Raw genomic sequence first — 18,984 nt, forward strand, 5'->3', positions numbered from 1 at the left:
AGAGAATTTTCCTTAGTTTATTTTTCTGTCCTGGCATTACATGTGAAAAAACTTTGTTGACAGTTTATTTTTGAATTGATTTTTCAGATCCTTTTCTTTTTTTTTTTTTAAATTTTTATTTAATAATTACTTTATATTGACACTCGTTTCTGTTCCGATTTTTTTTTTCCCTCCCTCCCTCCACCCCCTCCCCTAAATGGCAAGCAGTCCTTTATATGTTGGATATGTTGCAGTATTATATCCTAGATATATGTTTGCAGAACCGAACAGTTCTCTTGTTGCATAGGGAGAATTGGATTCAGAAGGTATAAATAACCCGGGAAGAAAAACAAAAATGCAGATAGTTCACCATCGTTTCCCAGTGTTCTTTCTTTGGGTGAAGGTGCTTTTGTCCGTCATTTATCAATTGAAACTCAGTTAGGTCTCTTTGTCAAAGAAATCCACTTCCATCAAAATATGTCCTCATACAATATCGTTGTCGAAGTGTATAATGCAGATCCTTTTCTTAAGGCATAATTATTATATGAATTTTTTAAATCAGAAATTGGAAATTAGTAATTTTATTTTGTAAACATTTATTTATGTGTATGGCTTATTTTGAGAAATACAATTTTATTTTTAATAAATGAATTTAAATCATTTTACTAGCTGATTACAAAGTGTAGTTCTATGATATTCTATAATAGGTAATGTTATAGTAAAATGTATTCTTTTTCTTGTAGCTTCTAGGAGAATATCAGTCCCTTGGAAAACAACATGAAAGAGTAAAGGTAGAGATTGATCACTTATATTTTGAATAGTGGAAAGAGCACTAAACTGAATAATTTAAATTTTGTTCCAGTTCTTAGTAATTCTCTGATCCTAAAAAATTCAATCACCTTTAATGTCTCTTTCTGTTTAGTTATCTGCAAAATAAGGATAATACTGTACTTCTTTCGCAAGGTTGTTGTAAGGATCAAATGCTATGGGAATGCTTTTGAAAAATGATCAAGTACCATATGTTGTTAAATAATGTTGGAAGATGATAATAAAGGTTTTATTTCCTTAAGACCTTCTTTTGGGGGAATATTATTTCACTTGTCTCCTACAGAACTATTTACTGATTGTGTTTGAATTTTTTATTGCAGCTAAATTTGAGTACTGCATTTTAGAAAGATCATTCCACTAAAAAATAAGAAAATTTAAGTTTTTTGGTTTTATTCATTTTCCAATTAGGTGGTTTCTACACAATCAGAACATGTCACACCTGATTTATTTGGGCTAAGTCCCAGAGTTGTTCACATAATTTGGACACAGATCGTGTTTGGTTTTGGTCAGATATGTGAAAGGTTCAAAATTTGTAGAATTATATGAATTTGCATTTTTAAACTGATTAGTAAAACATTAAGATGACAGCATTAAAAATTCTAAAATGTAAGTTGTACAAAGAAATGTTTATATATATCGGTATCTAAATTTTCCTTTATTTTCATAGGATACATTAAATACAACTGAGAACAAATTGCTTGATGCAAATAATCAGATTTCTGATTTGAAAAGGTAAAATATGGTACTACCTTTCATGTGATTGTAAAAAAGACTTCCTACTTGCATGCTCAGCATACATGACTTTATTTAAACTGTCTAGGAAAAATGAGATTTTCATTGAAGCATAAAAATTATTGTTACTATATCTAAAGTTTCTAAAGAAATGAAAAGGCAAAGCAGAATTTAGAATAAGATTCTAAACATTATAGAATGATTGTATAGCTGTTGCTATAGTAATGCACATTTGTCTCTGTTGTGGTGTTTTATTTAATTATTTTTGGACATAGGCACAGTCTTAGTAACTATATAGAGTCTAGGACTAAAAAGAATTTTTTTTTTTTGGAGACAATAGGGCTTAAGTGACTTGCTGCCTAGCAAATATCTGCTAGAAAATATCTGAGATCATAGTTGAACTCAAGTCCTGACTCCAGGGCCAGTGCTCTAACCCCTATGTCACCTAGCTGCCTCTAGAACTTTGAAGTTTTCTTAAGTTCAATTAATATATTGTCATCCTCCCGAAGAAGAATGCATTCAGACCATCTTAAGAAAATTAGGGATTTAATTTGCTTTCTTAAAGACTCTAGAAATAAACACTACATTTTAATTGTTCATGATACTAAGGAACAGAGATATGGGTAGTTTGTTATAATGAATCTCCAAACAGCATTAATATTTTATTTTAAAATTTGTGTACTTAGGTTTGGGTACCAAAAAAATGTCCTATGTTATGAATTAGAAATTCATTAATACCACATGACATAATTAATACCCACTAAAAATATACTCAAGATCTAAATAGTCTTTCTTCATTCTGTTCTCTTTCCTGGATTTGTTTTATTCTAGAAGCAGTTCTTTTAGTTAATTTAACTACCATCCTAAATAGTTTCTCAATCCTTTCTCACAACTTCCCTTCTGGGAATTTTGGTTTAAAAGGAAGCTTCATGTAAAATGCTAGAAAAGTCTCAGAGGATAGAATGCATGGAAGCAAGAAAACCTTAGCTCAATTAGGCAATTACTAGCCCTGTGAACTTGGGCAAGTTACTTAATATCTCTGCCTGCCTTACTTCTAGGAATAATAATAGTACCTACCTCCCCAGGATTGTTGCAAGTTAAGTGAGATAATTTTTCTCAAAGTGCTAAAAAGTAATCTTTCTAAAAGTATTAAAAGCAAATAAAATGCCTGACATGTAGGAAGCAGTATGTAAGTGTTAGCTATTTTTATTATTATTATTAGAGTACATGATAAGATGCCAGCAAAGGAGAATATTACTCTTTTTGAAAAGTGATATTGTAACCAGGAGTACAATGAACAAAGCTTCATTTTGTTAATTCTGCTGAGTTACATTTCTTTAAAAAAAAGAAATAAAAAGGTAGGAAAGGCTTACTAATATCTTACCTGAATCTTCTTTATTTGTGAGTTGTTTTACCTTTAAGGAAAACAGAAATATTTCTAATTGGTAATTTATTTGATTCTTAACTTTTGAAGACTTTTGTATTAACTAAAACAACTCTAGATAGTATGGAATCTGAGTTTTAAAATAATATTTTAAGACTGTATTCAATTTTATTAGATCTTCTTGCCTAATTGTGCATAGGATTTTTATCATGGATTGTATTTTGACTTTAAAATATGTATAGTATATTTTTCACACAAATTCTTAAGTTAATAAGCTATTCTATATAAAAGTTTAAAGCTCTAATAATAATTGATTCTCCCATTGTAATCTTTGAAATGTTCCTTTATGGAATTTAATGACAATGTTTATTTTATTTTTTTCTTCTTGTCTTCTTCTTTCCCTCATTTTACCCTCATTTTTTATCTTTGGTGTGTTTTTTGTAGTAAACTTATAATGAAAGAATAAGGCCCTAAATTAGGGGTATTGGTAGGTATTATATATCTCTTCCCTGTTTTCTTTTCCACAAGGATTTGTTTCTAGAAATAAACTTGTTGAAATAAGGAGGGTCTGTATCTTAAAAGTATTTGAATACATTTTATTACTTTTGAATTAGAACAATTTCAAAACTTGAAGCCCAGATCAAGCAAGTAGAACATGAAAATATGTCAAAACTCCGTAGTAATACCAAAAATCAAATGCCAACATCCCTTAACAGGTAAGCTATTCCATCTCATCTATACATAAGGGTTATGCCCATTATTAGGACTTGGGGTAGGGAATAAAAGATGGCGTTTAAATTTTAGTAGAAGGCTCATTGAACCCTGGCACTGGTCTTAGATTCTTCATTATGTACTTGGTGGTAGGTAAAATTTACAACCAGGTCTTAACATAACCATAATTTTTGCTTAAATTTGACATTTCTTTTAGAAAGTTGCACAATAATTATTATTGCTTTAATTAGATTCTAGTAAATATAGTTCTATGGGATTGTCTATAAAACAGCATTTGTAATGTGTATTGTAAAATAATTTTTTAAAGTTGGTCTAAAGTATACTGATCTTTAATACTAATATAGAATACAAACTTGTTTACTGGCAATTATTTTACAAATAATGTGAATGATGAGACCAGTTTTTTTTTTTTTTTAACAAAGTTTGTTTTAAGCATTTTCTCCTAAGAATTTATTTATCATATGTTATTGTATTGTTTTTTACATTTCATTTATTAAAATGTTAATTTTTTCATGAAAATGAGTAAGCCACAAGTAATTTAAACTGATGTTTTTCACTCTATTAGCACAGTAACAGCTTCCGATGTTAGCAGGCGGAAGTGGTTGATACCAGGAGCAGAATATTCCATCTTTACTGGCCAGCCTTTAGATGGTCAAGATAATTTGGTCCATAACCAGCTTGGGGAATCCTATGCTCTTAGGTAAGATAACTTCAATATACAGCATATGTAGGAATGCTGTATGTTTTTTTTATTTACAAAACATTTTTGGTGAGCTACAGAAATTTTAATGGTCATATTTTAAGAGGTTTTGACTTTTATTGCTTGGAACATACTGGGTCATCAGTCTGTTTCTATTTTTAAGCCTTGGATTTAAGAATGGACTTTTAATTTGTAAAGCATTTCATTCAATTTTGAGTGTAATCAACTGACCTTGTTATGTATTGATAAAATAATTTATCTCAGTTATGTGTTTTAACATAAAACACTTAACATGTTCTAACAAAAACTTCTTAAGGTACCATACTCCTCCTGAAAAGGACTGTCCACTCAATGACTCACCAACGAGTTTAAAAGAAAGGTCGGCTTCGGATCCGTCAAGCATCAAAAGTTACAAAAATCATGAAGAAGGAAAAATACTTAAAAATTGGGGCACACAAACTGATAATGAGGACATGTCAAATAGTAAATATGCCTTTTTTTTTTTTGCTATGTATTAACTTTATTTTTTAAAATTACATTTCTTTCACATTAAATTGCTCAAGTAATGGAGTAAAATTACTGTAATATATTATTATTTAAATCCATTTTATAGATGAGTAACTGAAACAACTTTTCTGTCATATCTGACAGTGGTATAAAAAGAAAAAGTATAAGGCAATAGTAAAGTGCTATAACACTGAGATTAATTGCAGTGTTCTATGTTGGTTGGACTCAGAGAAAAGAAGAAACACTCCTCTTGGTAGAAAATTATGGAGAACTATTGTGGGGGGTGGATTGATGATGCCTATTGTCAGAAACAATCCCTTCTATTTGGATTTGGCTCAAATTTTTTTTTAATTACTGGGAAAGATTCATGAAAGGGTAGTGGTATATATTAGGAAATGATTGATTTTTTTTTAAAGGCAAAGTAAAAGCTATTAATGGGAGTGAAACTGTGAGGCAAATGGAAATTTTACTTTTCTCTGAATGTCTTGTCTTTTATTTTTAAAATTTTTAATATTATTTTTTCCAAATAGATATAAAGTTAGTTTTCAACATTCATTTTTGTAAGATTTTGTGTTCCAAATTTTTCTACTTTCTTCCTTTTCCCAAGAGAGCTGTCCTCCCCAAGACAGCAAACAATTTCATATAGGTAAAATATGTGCAACTGAATATGTCTTGTTGACCTCCTTCATCTATCATGTCTTCCCATCAATATGTATACTATAGTTTTCACTTATTAATTACTAAGGTTCACATATCATTATTATGGATATTTGAATAGTTTCTGAACAATAGAATGGTATAAAATAAGTTTGTCATAATATAGTAATAGTGATAATAAAACATGTATAGTACTGCTTAAAAATTTTTAATTTTTACATCTTTATCATTAGACATTTTAATTGACTATCTTTTTATTTCCCAATGTATTTGATAAGTATTTTACTGGCATACTTAGAAAAGCAGTCTTTTTAGCTTAAATCATTATCTCAACTTACTAAATGAAAAACAAACAAATAAATAACATTATTTTAAAGACTATATGTTCATTTAATGTATGGTGGGAAAAGGAATATATTATAAATTTTACATGCAATAATTTCTTCTCTTAAAAAATATAATTGTTCTATGCAGTAGGTTAATAGTTATAGTCACTGTAACTCAGTTATGGGTAAAAATAGTTTTCAGGGCGGTAGTACAAAAGTCAACTGAAAGAACCAACTGAAATAAAGACTTCACTTATTAGTGAAGACAGAAAACAGAAATAAGGTTTCTTTATATTTGTCTGTAACAGAAACATCAAGTCGCCGTCAAACTGTAGGATTTGCTCCTGATACCGCTTTCAGTAGAAATCGGTCCCTAGAAAAAGGTTGTCATCAGAGATCAAGGAAATATCATTGTTCATCTTCACAGAGATCATCATCTCTTCCACCTTCAAACCGAAAATCAAATACTTTAAGTAAGGGTTGAATTTATACATTTCTTGTGCCCTAAAAAAGTTATATGTGATTTAGCCCTAATTAGAATTGAATATTTGTGCTTGTGTTTTCTATTTTGGGGACCCCCCCCCCAGTAGTAGGTCTTCAGTAAAAGCTACTGAATGAGGGAGCTCTTGGGATGCTTGCACTTACTGTGAAATGTGACCAGAGAGTTAATTAGATAGCCTGGAATTTTCTTGAATCAAGAGAATTTCTTATTCCTTTCCCCATATAAAAAGATAAATTAGATGGTTACTTTAACTGAATATTCTCTGCAAGAACTTTTACATCTGTTCATTGGCGCAAGGACCCTAGATAGCAATCACCTTCTCCACAGGGGCATTTATAGTGAGGCAGCAAAGTTTTCCAGTATACTTGTATATTCCTGGAAAAAAAAATAGTTTGATTAGTGTCACAAATATATTTTGATAATATGAGATGTTTTATTTCCTACAGAAAAAGCTTTTTTTTCTTTCCCATAGCTAAAAGAGATATTATGCTAACACCAGTGATGATGGCATACAGTCCAAAGAGATCCCCTAAAGAGAATTTCTCGCAAGGATTTAGCCATCTACGTAGCAAAGATGATAGTTCAAATCGGTAAGTTCTTTAAAATAGTATTAAACTCATAAAGGTCAAGCTTAGCCTCAGAGAAGAGTGGGGAAAATGAATTTCCTTTCCCTCTTTGTATACAGAAATGGGAAGCTAGGAGAAAGGTTTTACAGATATGGTTAGATATGGTCAGATATGGTTTATTTGTTGGTTGGCTTTGCTGAACTGCCTTTTCCCTCTTTTCTTTTAAAATCTTTGTTAGAAAAAAATTTCCTGAGTAGGGAAGGGAAGGGATAGATTTGGAAATGAAAGTGCTATAAAAATCAAAGCTAAAAATAAAAATAAGATTTTGAAAAGTCAAGAGTTAAAATAAATTGTTAGGTTGTAATATAATTTAGTGATGAAAATTGTTTTAAGCTATTAAAACCAATGCTTTATCATTAGGTAGTTTCCTGTCTATTATTAAAGATTTGGATTTTAGTTGAAAGTTGTCAACAAGCATTTATTAAACTTGTACTGTGTGCTACACATGATGTTAAGTTCCTGGGATGCAAAGAAAAGCAAAAACATGGTTCCTTCTTTACAGGAGCTCACGTTTTAATGGGGGAATTAACATGCAAATACCTGTACATGCAAAATATGTCCAGTGCAGATGGCAGGGCCAAAGGGAAGTGTCAGGTGGAGGTCGGAAGAAAAGGACTGAATAAGGATTTCACAAGTCTTGATTTCCTATAAGTCCTGAAAGAAAGCCCAGAAACCAAAAGATACAGAAAGAAGGGAAGACTATTCCAGTTACAATTGATAAAGCCAATTAAAAGGCCTAAGGGTCAGGAGATGGAACATTGAGGTTATTTCAGCCAGAAGGCCATGGTCTCATAACTATTGTCAAATGTGGGAAGGCTTTAAAAATGAGCAGGGGCCAGATTTTAGATTTGATCCTGGAAGTAAATGGGGATCATTTAGTAGATGTGTGATCCTGGGCAAGCTTTTTAGCTGCTTCTCAACCTCAGTTTCTCCTTCTGCAAAGTGGAAATAATTAATATCTTCTAGGGTTGTTGTAAAGATCAACTGAGACAACTACTTCAGAGAGCTTTGCAAAACTTAAAAGAACAATATAAGTGATAATAGTGCAATTATTGAGGGGGATAGAGAATGACATAGTCCTGAGAATTAGGAAAGCTGAATGAAGGATGGATTGGAAGGAAGAGAGGTGAATCAGAAAGCTTTTGCAGTAATTCAAATGTGAGGTGATGAGGATATATACTAAGGGTGGTAGCTATGTGTGCAGAGAGAAGAGGATGTATAAAAGTGATGTATATAGAAATGACAAAAGTTGGCAACAGATTGGCTATGTGTAGTGTGAGTGTAAAGGACATTGAGAATCCAAGATTGGGAAGGTAGTGGTGCCCTCAGTGGTCTTAGGGAAATAAATCTTTGATGCTCAACTCCTTTGGGGTTCATATTCCTGGAATGGAAAGATGAAAATCTCAAAAAATACAGTAAAGTACAACTTAATGCTGCTGGATTCTTAATGTCTTAGAATCCTAACATCTCAGAGTGGGAAGAGGCAAGTCCTTGATAGCAAGCAATAGTCTTTGCCCAAAGACCTGTCATTGAGGGGGAACTCATTACCTTCCCAAGCAGCCCATTCTATTTTGTGACTTTGCTAGATATTAAGAAGTTAATTTTGATTCTTTAATTGCCCCCCTTTTAACTTATCCCCTTTGTTCCTAGTTCTGCCTTCTCAGGCTCAGAAAAACAAGTAAAACAAGTCTAATCTCTCTTCTACAGGACAGTCCTTCCAGTACTTGAAGACAGCTATCATTCCCCCCCTAAATCTTCTCTTCTCTAGGCTAAACATCCCTGCTTCCTTCAACCAATCATCACATGGCATGATATTAAGGTCTCCCACCATCCTGGTTGCCCTTCTCTGGATATTCTTCGCTTATCAGCATGCTTCCTAAGTGTGGTGCCCACCATTGAGCACAGCACTTCAACTCTGGTCTACTCAGGGAACAGAACTGCCCTGGGCACCAGGTCTCTCTCCATGCATCCTCATATGGCATTAGTGTTTTAGTTGCCATTGTTTGCCTTTTGATTTGTTTGGGGCTTTCAGTCTATTCAACCAACATTTATTAAGCATGGAGTAGTAGATAAAGAACTGGCCTGGGATTTAGGAAGCTCTGGGTTCTGACAAACTTGTGTTGTGATCCTGGGCAAATGGCTTAATTTCTCTGAACCCCAGCCAACTTTTGAGACCCTAAGTTGCAGTGCATTTGCTATTCAACACTGGTAGAGGACGTTTCCTGAACTCTACACCAATGAAAGCACAGATCCAGTCCAGGAAAAAAACTCAAACTATGAAATCAGCATGGCAAGGTAGGTTGGCCCCAGATTGTCAAGGGTTTTAAATGCAAAGCTGAGAAGTGTGTTTTATCTCGAGATAGTACAGAACCATTGAAGAGTTTTGAACAGAGGGGTGACATGATCAAATCTACGTCTTACAGATGTTAATTTCACATTTGTGTGAAAGGTAGATTAGAAAAGGGAAAAGACCAGAAGCAGAGAGACTAATTAGGAGGTTTTTTTCAATCAGAGGTAATGAGGGCCTGAATTAGGTTAGTATGAATAGAAAAATTCACGCTTGAGATGATGTGGAATTATCAGATAGTTTGTTATAGAACTGAGGGCAAGTAAAGAATCACGAATGGCTTCAGGCTTGTATACCTTAAACAGGGTCAGCAAGATGTTGCCATCGAAGTAAGAGGTAAAAGGAATACTGAAAGTGGGAAGTGATGATTTTTAGTGGGGAAGATAATGAGTTCTATTTTGAATATATTTGAGGTGTCGGTGGTGCATCTCCGTGCAGATATTTAGCAGGCAGTAGACATTAGAGGACTAGAGTTCTGAAGAGAGATTAAGGCAGGATATATAGATTAATCATCAGAACAGATGGTCCTATGAACTCAAGGGAAATAAATGAGATCACTGAAAGTGTAAAGAGACAATTTAGGAGTGTTATCTACTTATCAGGTGGGAGATTATAGGATCTAGAAATTGGAAGAGATACCAAAGAAGCCATTTTTTTAAAAATAAGCATTTATTAAACACCTACTACATGCCAGAAGGACAGCTAAGCTAGGTAGATAGGTGGATAGAGCACCAGGCCAGGAATGAAGAAGATCTGAGTTAAAATGCAGGTACAGATACTAGATGTATGGCTCTGGATGAGTCTCTTAACCTTTTTGCCTCAGTTTCCTCATCTGTAAAATGAGCTGGAGAAGGAAATGGCAGATCACTTTAGTGTCTTTGCCAAGACAACCCTATATAGGGTCACGAAGAGTTGGACATAACCGAAAGGATGGAACAACAATTTTGTGCTAAGCGATGAGCTAATTAAGCATTTTACAAATATTATTTCCTCTGATCTTCACAGAAATCCTGGAAGGTAAATGTTGTTATTCCCATTTCTTAAATGAGGAAACTGAGACAGTCACTTGTCCAGGATCACACAGCTAGTCAGTGTCCTGAGATAGTCCTTATTTCAAATCTATTGTACTGCACAGCCACTCTTAGATCATGTTGATGACCCAGCCAAGGGTATTTAAAAAAAAGTGGTTAGATATGCAAGAAGGAGTCAGGAGGAAGCAGTGTCCCAGCCCAGGGAGATTCACAGATTTAACGAAGAGGACAAACCCATTGGATTGGTTAAGAAGTAATTGGTAACTGAGTTTCTTAGGAGCAATAGCAATAGGTGCTTAATTCATGAGAGGTGGGAAAATAGAGGCAACAAATACAGATAGCCTTTTCTAAGAGTTCCACTATGAAAGGAAAAACTCAGATAATAGCTTGAAAGAAGATGAAGAATAGTCAAGAAAAGATTTTTATTTTTGTTTTTAAAGATAGGAAGAATCTAGGAATATTTGGTGGTAGCAGAGACCCAACAAGTGGATAAAGAGGAATGAAAATGAGAACGAGAATAATTGAAGGGGCATACTTGAAGAGGAATGGGAGCACAAGGATACATAGAGTAGGTGGTCTTTTAGGCATCCTTCTATCCAGGATCTACAACAGAAGAGGAAAGAATTAGTGGTTAGAGAGGTTTGAGGATATAGAATAGGGAAAAAGAGAGGGTAGGTAGATCTCTGTTTTCTCAGTAAAGTATCATAGAATTTCAAAGTTGGCCACGCTAAACTGTAATTGAAAACTAATTTCCTCTACCCCCTAAAAAATTGTTATTGAGCTTTTACTTGAGAATGAGGGACCACCTACCACTTCCCAAGGCTGCCTATTTTGTTTTTGAACCCTGTTTTTCATTAGACTTAAATTTACTGCTTTGCAACTTCCAAATCACTGCTGTTAGTTAAGCTTTCTAGGACTAAAAAGAACAAATTGAATTCTTCTTTCTCTCTCATTAGCTCTCTCATTCCCCCAAGGAATTCCCCCACTTCTCTAAACTAAACATACCTAGCTCCTTCATTTGGTCCACTTCTGGCATGAACTTGAATTTCTTCATCATCCAGATTGCCCTCTTCTGGACACTTCTTTTTCTATGTCCTCTTTGAAATGTAGCTTCTAGAACAGTAGAAATTCCCTCTCGAGAGAGAGAGAAGGAAGGGGAAGTTTGATGGTAGAGAATTTGAAGAGAGAAGAGAGGGTATAGAATAACCATTTTGTTGTAGTAGGCAAGCAAAAGTTAGTCAAGGAAAAGAGAAGAATTTCTGTGCAGCAGTGAGTGGCCACTTGAAATTAGATAACTAACAGAGATTTGTTGTGGATCTTTGATATGATTATATAATTTTTAATAGCAAGTGTAGAAATGAGGATGCTGATACTCTATGATTAACCCCACTGGTTGGAGTTGGACAAGAGGACATGGCAAGTGATGGATTCAGGACTAGAAAATAATGGTTGAATTGATTGACTGTAGGTTTCATACTGAAGAAAGGATCCTAACAGGTCTACAGCCTCAGAGACCATGTCATTCAACCTTGTCAAGAAAAACAGACCTAGGGAGTCTTAAATAAATCAAAGTGAGACCAGAGAAGTGAAGAAATGGGAACACAAGGAAAGGTCAAGGTGTCTGTTGGAGGTTGCAATAAGAATGAATAATTTATGTTGAGGAACAGTGTAAAGTGGAAAGATGGCAACTGTGAACAAAGTTAATTGCAAAGTTTTGTACATAGAAGTAGCACAATTATGGGTTTGGACAAGGACATGAAGTGCTTGGGTAGAATGAAGGAATCATGACAATTGAAGTTGAAGAACTGGGGGGCCAGAATTTTTTTATTAAAGCTTTTTATTTTCAAAATATATGCAATATGCATAGATAATTTTTCAACATTGTGTTCCAAATTTTCCCACCCCATTCTCCCATTCCCCTAGACAGAAAATAATCCAATATATGTTAAACATGTTAAAAATATGTTAAATTGAATATATGTATACATATTTATACAATTATCTTGCTGCACAAGAAAAATCAGATCAAAAAGGAAAAAAAATGAGAAAGAAAACAAAATGTAAGTGAACAATAAAAAGAGTGAAAATGTTATGTTATGATTCACACTCAGTTCCAATAGTCCTCTCTTTGAGTGTAGATGGCTCTCTTTATCACAAGATCATTGGAACTGGCTTCAATCATCTCATTGTTGAATAGAGCCACATCCATCAGAATTGATCATTGTATAATCTTGTTGAGAGGCTAGAATTTTTGAGGATACAAGATATTTATATTGAGATCTCTGCCATCTGAAGGTAGGTTTTAGAGTGGAAAAGGTCAATGAGCCAGGGACTTAATGGACTCTATGAGAAAGGAGAGAATAAGATCAAGGCCAATTGATAATTTCAAAAGGGATATAAGGAGAGAGAGAGAGAGACAGACAGACAGACAGACAGACAGAGAGAGAGAGAGTGTGTGTGTGTGTGTGTGTGTGTGTGTGTGTGTGTAAAGAGAAACAAGGAACAAAGGTTGCTTGAGTTGGAAATGGTAGTGAGGAATGAGGAATACCTTTTCCTGCAGGCTCTAGGTGTTGGGAAAGAGAAGAATATTAAGTGCTGGAGAGTGTGGTCAGGGAATAGTGTTTTCTGGTGAAAATGGGGATCCTTTAGAAGGCAGAATTTCTGGTAACTTAGAACTAAGATTAAGAGAAGATGGTTAACATGTGGGTTCTAAGAGACACAACAGATTGGGAGACACAGGGGCTAAGGATTGTGTAGAGAAATAGGATAGAGATTCTGGAGAGAAGAGGGAAAACATTTTTATTTCAACACACAGATAAAGGAAACAGGAGCTGCAAGTTTGTCTGCCATGGAATTGGGGAAAAATCATATGAAATATGACAGGAGTTCGTGGGTCCCGTGATGTGATGACTCAGGAGGAAGATAAAAGGGTACAGTGCAAAGAATGCTGGACTTGGACTCAGTTGTCTGGGTTCAAAGCCTCAGTTTTTTCCTTATGCATGTCACAGTGAGCAAGTCAATTAACTTCTGTATGCCCTCAGGTTTCCTCATAAAATGAGGGGCTTGTATGATGTGATCTAATTAGTGTTAAGTGGTCTTCTAGTTTTGATCTGGTGAGGAGAATGGTGTGGGAACAGTGGCAAACAGATTCATGTCACTAAAAAGCACAGGAGAGCCATAGGTAATGAGGAGAGGAAGTGAGAGATTCTTTCTGAGTAAGTCAGTAAATAACCAGGTTAAGCTAGATTCATCCTTTAAAAGCCTATTCAGGCACTCGGCTCCAAATTTACTAAATCCCTAGAATCAGAGGTTCATGAGTACCTTTGGCACCATGAAATTTGGGATCCCTAGGGTGCTTAGGGCCTTAGATGGAAGTGCATTGCCTTTTATACAGACCTATTACTCATTTCTTTGAAATGTTGGGCCACACTGATGGATGGGAATTGGGCTTTTGGCAAAGGCTGGCTAGCATCTCCAGCTCCTTGACTTGGGATTTCTATGTGTCCTGGGCTCTGAGAAGAGGTTGCATAGGCTTCACTTAATAGAGTCATGGTTTTAAATGCATAAAATAAAATAGTTTACATAGTAAAAAATAAAATAACTTTACATAGGAAATCACTGATATTGAATAATGGTTTCTCAGATCTCCTGTTAAAGCTACCCTGGGTCTTTTTTAGATTTCATTGCTGAATGGCCATCCTTCCCAATTTGTATTCTTGATCTTGATAATTTGAACCAAAAGTGTAAGGATTGACATAATCTTAAGCTGTGGATTGCAACTTCATATGAGGTCCTGTAACTGAATGTTAGGGTCACAAAATTATGATTTATTATCAGTAAGCATTCGATTTACACATCTCTATGCCCAGGGTCATATAAAAATTTCTTGAGGGAAAAGGAGTGAAGAGTGGAAAAAGTTAAAAGAAGCCCTTTTTTAGAATCCTTGGATTTCTTTAAGGTTCAACACTTTTGTATCATCTTGTATCATCTTTGTTAGAAAATCTTTTTGATTTTCTGGTTGTTAGTACTGGCTCTCTTTTTCAAATCTCTTATTTTTGCTTAGCTGTATATATTTTGTAACTCTCCTCACCCCAGAGGATTCCAGTTCCCTGTAAAGTGGGACTGTTTTTCATTTTATCTTTGTATCCCTTTTACCTAGGCACAATGCTTAAACATAAATGCTTGTTGAATTGACCCCATGTATCACTTATCCCTCTTATCTTTGTTATCTATATATTTGACAAGCATGACATGCCTTCATCTAAAATATTAATGAAAATATTTGGGGTTAAGCATATATGTGGGGTCACTCAACTAAAGATCTTTCAAATTGATAAATTAATGGCTACCATAATACTGTGGGTGGGGGGGGATAGCTGGATTCTTTTACTTCTTTGACAGGGTATTTCTAAGCAGAAGATAACATGAAACAGCACAGTTTATGTAGAAAGAGCAGTGTGTTGGAACCCAGGTATTTGTAATGGAAGGAGCACTGGATTTACATTTTTTGAGTACGTAGGTTAAAATCCTGTCTCGATTTTCTCTGTGACTTTGGACATATCAATTTCCCCTATTTGGGAATCAGTTTTCTCATCTGTAAAATGAAGATGTCTGACTAGACCCAGACTCCCTTAAGAAAGACAATTGGATTTTTTCATGTTGTATAGGGCTATATTAGTGTTGGGGTAGTCCTGGACTTATGTTTGTCTGCTTCAGCCATGTTCTGTGAAAGTGTAATGAAGATAAAAGCAGGAAATGAAGCACTGAATTCAGGCAACACTTAATCTATTTTGGTTAAAATGTAGCATTCATAAAGGGAAATAGTATAAAGGAAGGATTGGAGAAGACAGGAGCCAGCCTATGGAGCACCTTAAAAGCTGGCTGAGAAGCCTGTATTTTATTCAGTAGGCAATGGAGGAGGGGAGCTGCACGAAAGAACTGAACTTTATGAAGATTGATTTGGGTAGCTGTATGAAAGAGGGATTAAATTGAAAATATAGCCTGGAGGCAGAGACACCATCCTAGAGGCTTTTATGATCATCTAGATAAGATGTGAGAACCCAAAGTGGATGTTGGCCTTGTGAATGGTGAGAAAAGACTTAGCAGCTGATTGGATGTGAGGTAGTGACCTTAGTAGAAAGAGGCTGAGCATGGGTGTGACTTTCTATATGAAACATTTCCTGATCCTCCCAAATTATTATTAGTGAAATGACTTTGTATACATTTGGGTACATGTTATATCTCTTCGATAGAATAAAACTTGAGACAAAGACTTGTTTTTGTGTTTGTATCCTTAGTATATTTTAGGCATTTAATGAATAAACATTCATTAAAAATGAATTTAAACCGATGATTTCAGAAGGGAAACTGGTTTAGGTAAAAGCTGAGTTCTGTTTTGGACCTACTCATTTGAAGATGCTAAAGAAAGAGATGTCTAGCAGACAGCTGGTGTTGTGGAACTAGCCTTCTGCCAAATAAATTAGAGTTGAATTTATAGGTTTGGGAGTTAAACTATGTAGAGATTATGAGTAAACCCATGGGAGAGGATGAACTCACAAAGGACAAAGTTTTAAGAAACTGTATACAGTAAATGTGTAAGTGGTTATCACCCAGGAAATATGATTGGAAGAAGATATTGACCTCCTTATGTAATGAAAATTAAGAATAATTGATGGATGAACTGGACTTAGGCTCTAGGCCCCAGGGAATGTTGAGATCAGAGAAGGAAGGTCATCAGGATTTGACAGAGCTTTAGTGACAATTTGTGGGAGGACATGGAGTACAATCTGTAAAATAAGAAAGGTGTGACTGGGCTGTGAGCTTTGCCAAGAAAAGAATACCCTCTGAAATCATTTAAGTGCTGCACTGTAAGGACAGGGACCTAAAAGAAGCCAAAGGTGTGCTCCTAAGGAGGCATATCTCTTCAAGGATTAAAGTACAAGTGGGTAGTGCTGGTATCTTAGTTGTTAAAGGAGAAAAATAAATAATTTCACTAGTGCTATTTAGTCCTTTTACCTCATAAGTGATCAAATTATTTTCTTCTTTCAGTAGATTTGACATACTTATGGACGATTTAGATACAGTTCCTGTATCAACAATGCCGCTTAACAAGTGTAGGAAACAACTCCAGTTTCTCTCTGTAGATGATATGGAAGGTATTTTTTCTCAAAATGTTTTTAAAACCATGACATTTGTCTTATTTTCATGATTTGGTATCTTTGAAGGGTCTAAATTTTACATTATAATTCCTTGCATTTGAAAACATTTTATGTCTTAGGTGCTCTAAAAATAAGTTATAGTTAAGCTTCAAAACTTTGAATGATAATTCATATTGCTGTCCTTGCTAAGAAAATGTGAGGTTGAGGAAGCAGATTGTTAATGTTTAGTTAGCATTAAATTAACATTCAGAGAAAGTATGGTGTATGTTATGTAGTGGAATGAGAGAATGGGCTCTAGGTGATGTGGATTCAAGTCCTGTCTTTAACACGTGCTGGCTTTGTAACTCTGGCTAAGTCACTTAACTCAGTGTCCTAGCCATCTTTTAAAGAACAGAATATAAGTTACAGAGTTACTGAACTGCATAAATGGAATTTTCATACCATGAAATCCCTACAACCATTAAATCCAGTTCTGGACCAAATATATATATTTTTTAATTATATGTAATCTTTCCTACTGGGGCCATTCTCTGTTCAGTTATTTCTCTGTCCAAAGTAAAATGGTTTACAACTTAGAAATGGAATGTTTTCCTTCCTTTGAATATTTTAGTTTTTAAGTGAAAGTTTACAAGTCAGAAATTTTAAAAGTTAGCCATATATTCTTTAGAACTATTTAGAGAAAAGGTACTCTATGAAAGAGATGATGTTTTTGTTGTCTCCTTCACTGCTTAAAAAAGTGTTTCCACCAAATATCTTATTTGAATCAGTATTGACACATCTTTTATCTAGCTATAAAATTTATTGTATTTTATTAAAGATTGGTTTTAAAGTAACTTTCTTTTCCTCTTGTAGAAAGTAAACATCCAAACATTTCTACAACTGATCACCATATTAAACATAATTCTTGCATTTCTGAACAATCCATGCCAAATGGAATGCAGAATATACCTTTGGCCTCAAGCTTGGAAAAGAATAAGTCACCTTATGAGTCCTGTAAAACCAAATCAACATCAACATCTTATAATAATGATTTTGAATATTTGGCACATGTGAGGACCCTCAGTGAAACAGAACAGCTTTTTGATGAACTTACAAAAGAAAAGCAACAGGTAAAAAGAAAGACCTTTTCAAAAAGAAAATGAAACTTTTGGTCTAGGTTTAGTGCTTCCTATGAGTAAAGAAAGGAATAGAAGAGATTTCAACTTTAGTTTCCAACTTTTATAGGAGGGAGAGGTGCTGTTAAATGCTCTGCTAGAGTTTTCCCAATAGGCCTCAGTTAGAGTTTGGGCCCCTCTTTTTGGCCCAACAGTAGTTACTGTTTTCAGTAACAGAAGGGATGGAGTCACTTGAAGGCAGATTAGGCAAGGGAGCAAAGACGAGGAAACAATTTATAGAATGATTTCAATTCACATTAAATTTTGGGAAGTAAATATCTTGAATTAAACTTTGTCACTAAAGTAGAATTACTTTTAGACTATTCTTTTGTCCTTTTTTGCATGTGTTCACAGATAGAAGCTGCCCTGAGTCGAATGCCCACTGCTGGAGGAAGAATGACCTTGCAAACAAGATTGAGCCAGGTGAGAGGCATTTACATCTCTCTGCTCCAAAACTTTCAGACAGTTTGAATCTATTAAAGCTTTTCTTGTAACTCATTTGGGACTTAATTTTTCCTCACATTAGAACTCCATCATTGAATCTGTCAGATGCTTCTGTCTAAAAAGAAAATGACTACTAAAGCCAAAATGGATTTTTTGGTAAATTATCACTTTATGAGAAAAATTAGAATGCATTTTGGTGTTTTTTAGTAAGAATTTTGTAGAATTACAGACACATGCTGCTTTTTAAGAATATTGTTTTTAAAATTATAGTTCTCTTGTACTGAACCATTTCAAAACAAAGTTTTAAGGCATATCCCTGATTTTCTCAATTAATAATCACTTAAAATAGTTGGCATTTTGCAACTGGAATTGTTTTGTGGATGCCATTCCACTAATTGGCCAGAAGGTGGTGTATATTAAATGACTTAAAGGCATTTCTCCTGGAATCTTCTCAAAATTAAAAGAGAAATGCTTATAATTATAGGGCTATTTTAGCTCTGTTTTGTCTTAATTATTCTGTTTTGTAACATTTTACACATTGCAGCAAGAGTATTAGCTTTTAAATTGGGGAGTGTTTCTATTAAATAATTTCCCATCCTGGCTTCATGATTTCTTATGTGATTTCCTAAGCCTTTCAGAAAAGCTCCTCTTAAGCCGATCTGGGAAATCAGAGTTGGCACAAATCCTGCTGACCTGCCATCTTGCAGAATAATATCACATAAAATATTCAAGGTCCAGGAGCCTTAATTTATCTTTCCCCCCCACCCTTTGTTCTTATTTTGTCCTGAAATATAGATTGAATTCTATTGAATTTCAAGTGAAAGCAGATGATATAATTCTTTTTGTCTTGTAAGATCAAATTTGAAAACCTGATTTT

General features: G+C 34.4%; 1 protein-coding gene across 8 annotated transcripts in view; it reads left to right on the forward strand.

Moving 5' to 3' along the window:
* MPHOSPH9 (M-phase phosphoprotein 9) overlaps positions 1-18,984 on the forward strand; it is a 49,655-nt gene that overhangs the window by 26,949 nt on the left and 3,722 nt on the right. For 2 of the 8 annotated variants that reach the window (XM_051972672.1, XM_051972674.1), the window contains exons 13-22: positions 723-770; positions 1,475-1,539; positions 3,538-3,639; positions 4,221-4,355; positions 4,672-4,838; positions 6,154-6,318; positions 6,820-6,937; positions 16,400-16,506; positions 17,362-17,618; positions 18,018-18,086. In XM_051972672.1, coding sequence (XP_051828632.1) covers positions 723-770; positions 1,475-1,539; positions 3,538-3,639; positions 4,221-4,355; positions 4,672-4,838; positions 6,154-6,318; positions 6,820-6,937; positions 16,400-16,506; positions 17,362-17,618; positions 18,018-18,086 — 1,233 coding nt within the window. Of the gene's footprint in view, positions 1-722; positions 771-1,474; positions 1,540-3,537; positions 3,640-4,220; positions 4,356-4,671; positions 4,839-6,153; positions 6,319-6,819; positions 6,938-8,680; positions 9,269-13,166; positions 13,300-16,399; positions 16,507-17,361; positions 17,619-18,017; positions 18,087-18,189; positions 18,265-18,984 lie in introns of those variants that run through there. The other 6 variants (XM_051972675.1, XM_051972673.1, XR_007949649.1 and 3 more) reach the window with 6 other exon arrangements.

The sequence above is a fragment of the Antechinus flavipes genome, chromosome 1 (assembly GCF_016432865.1).
Source record: "Antechinus flavipes isolate AdamAnt ecotype Samford, QLD, Australia chromosome 1, AdamAnt_v2, whole genome shotgun sequence".
Taxonomy (NCBI): Eukaryota; Metazoa; Chordata; class Mammalia; order Dasyuromorphia; family Dasyuridae; genus Antechinus; species Antechinus flavipes.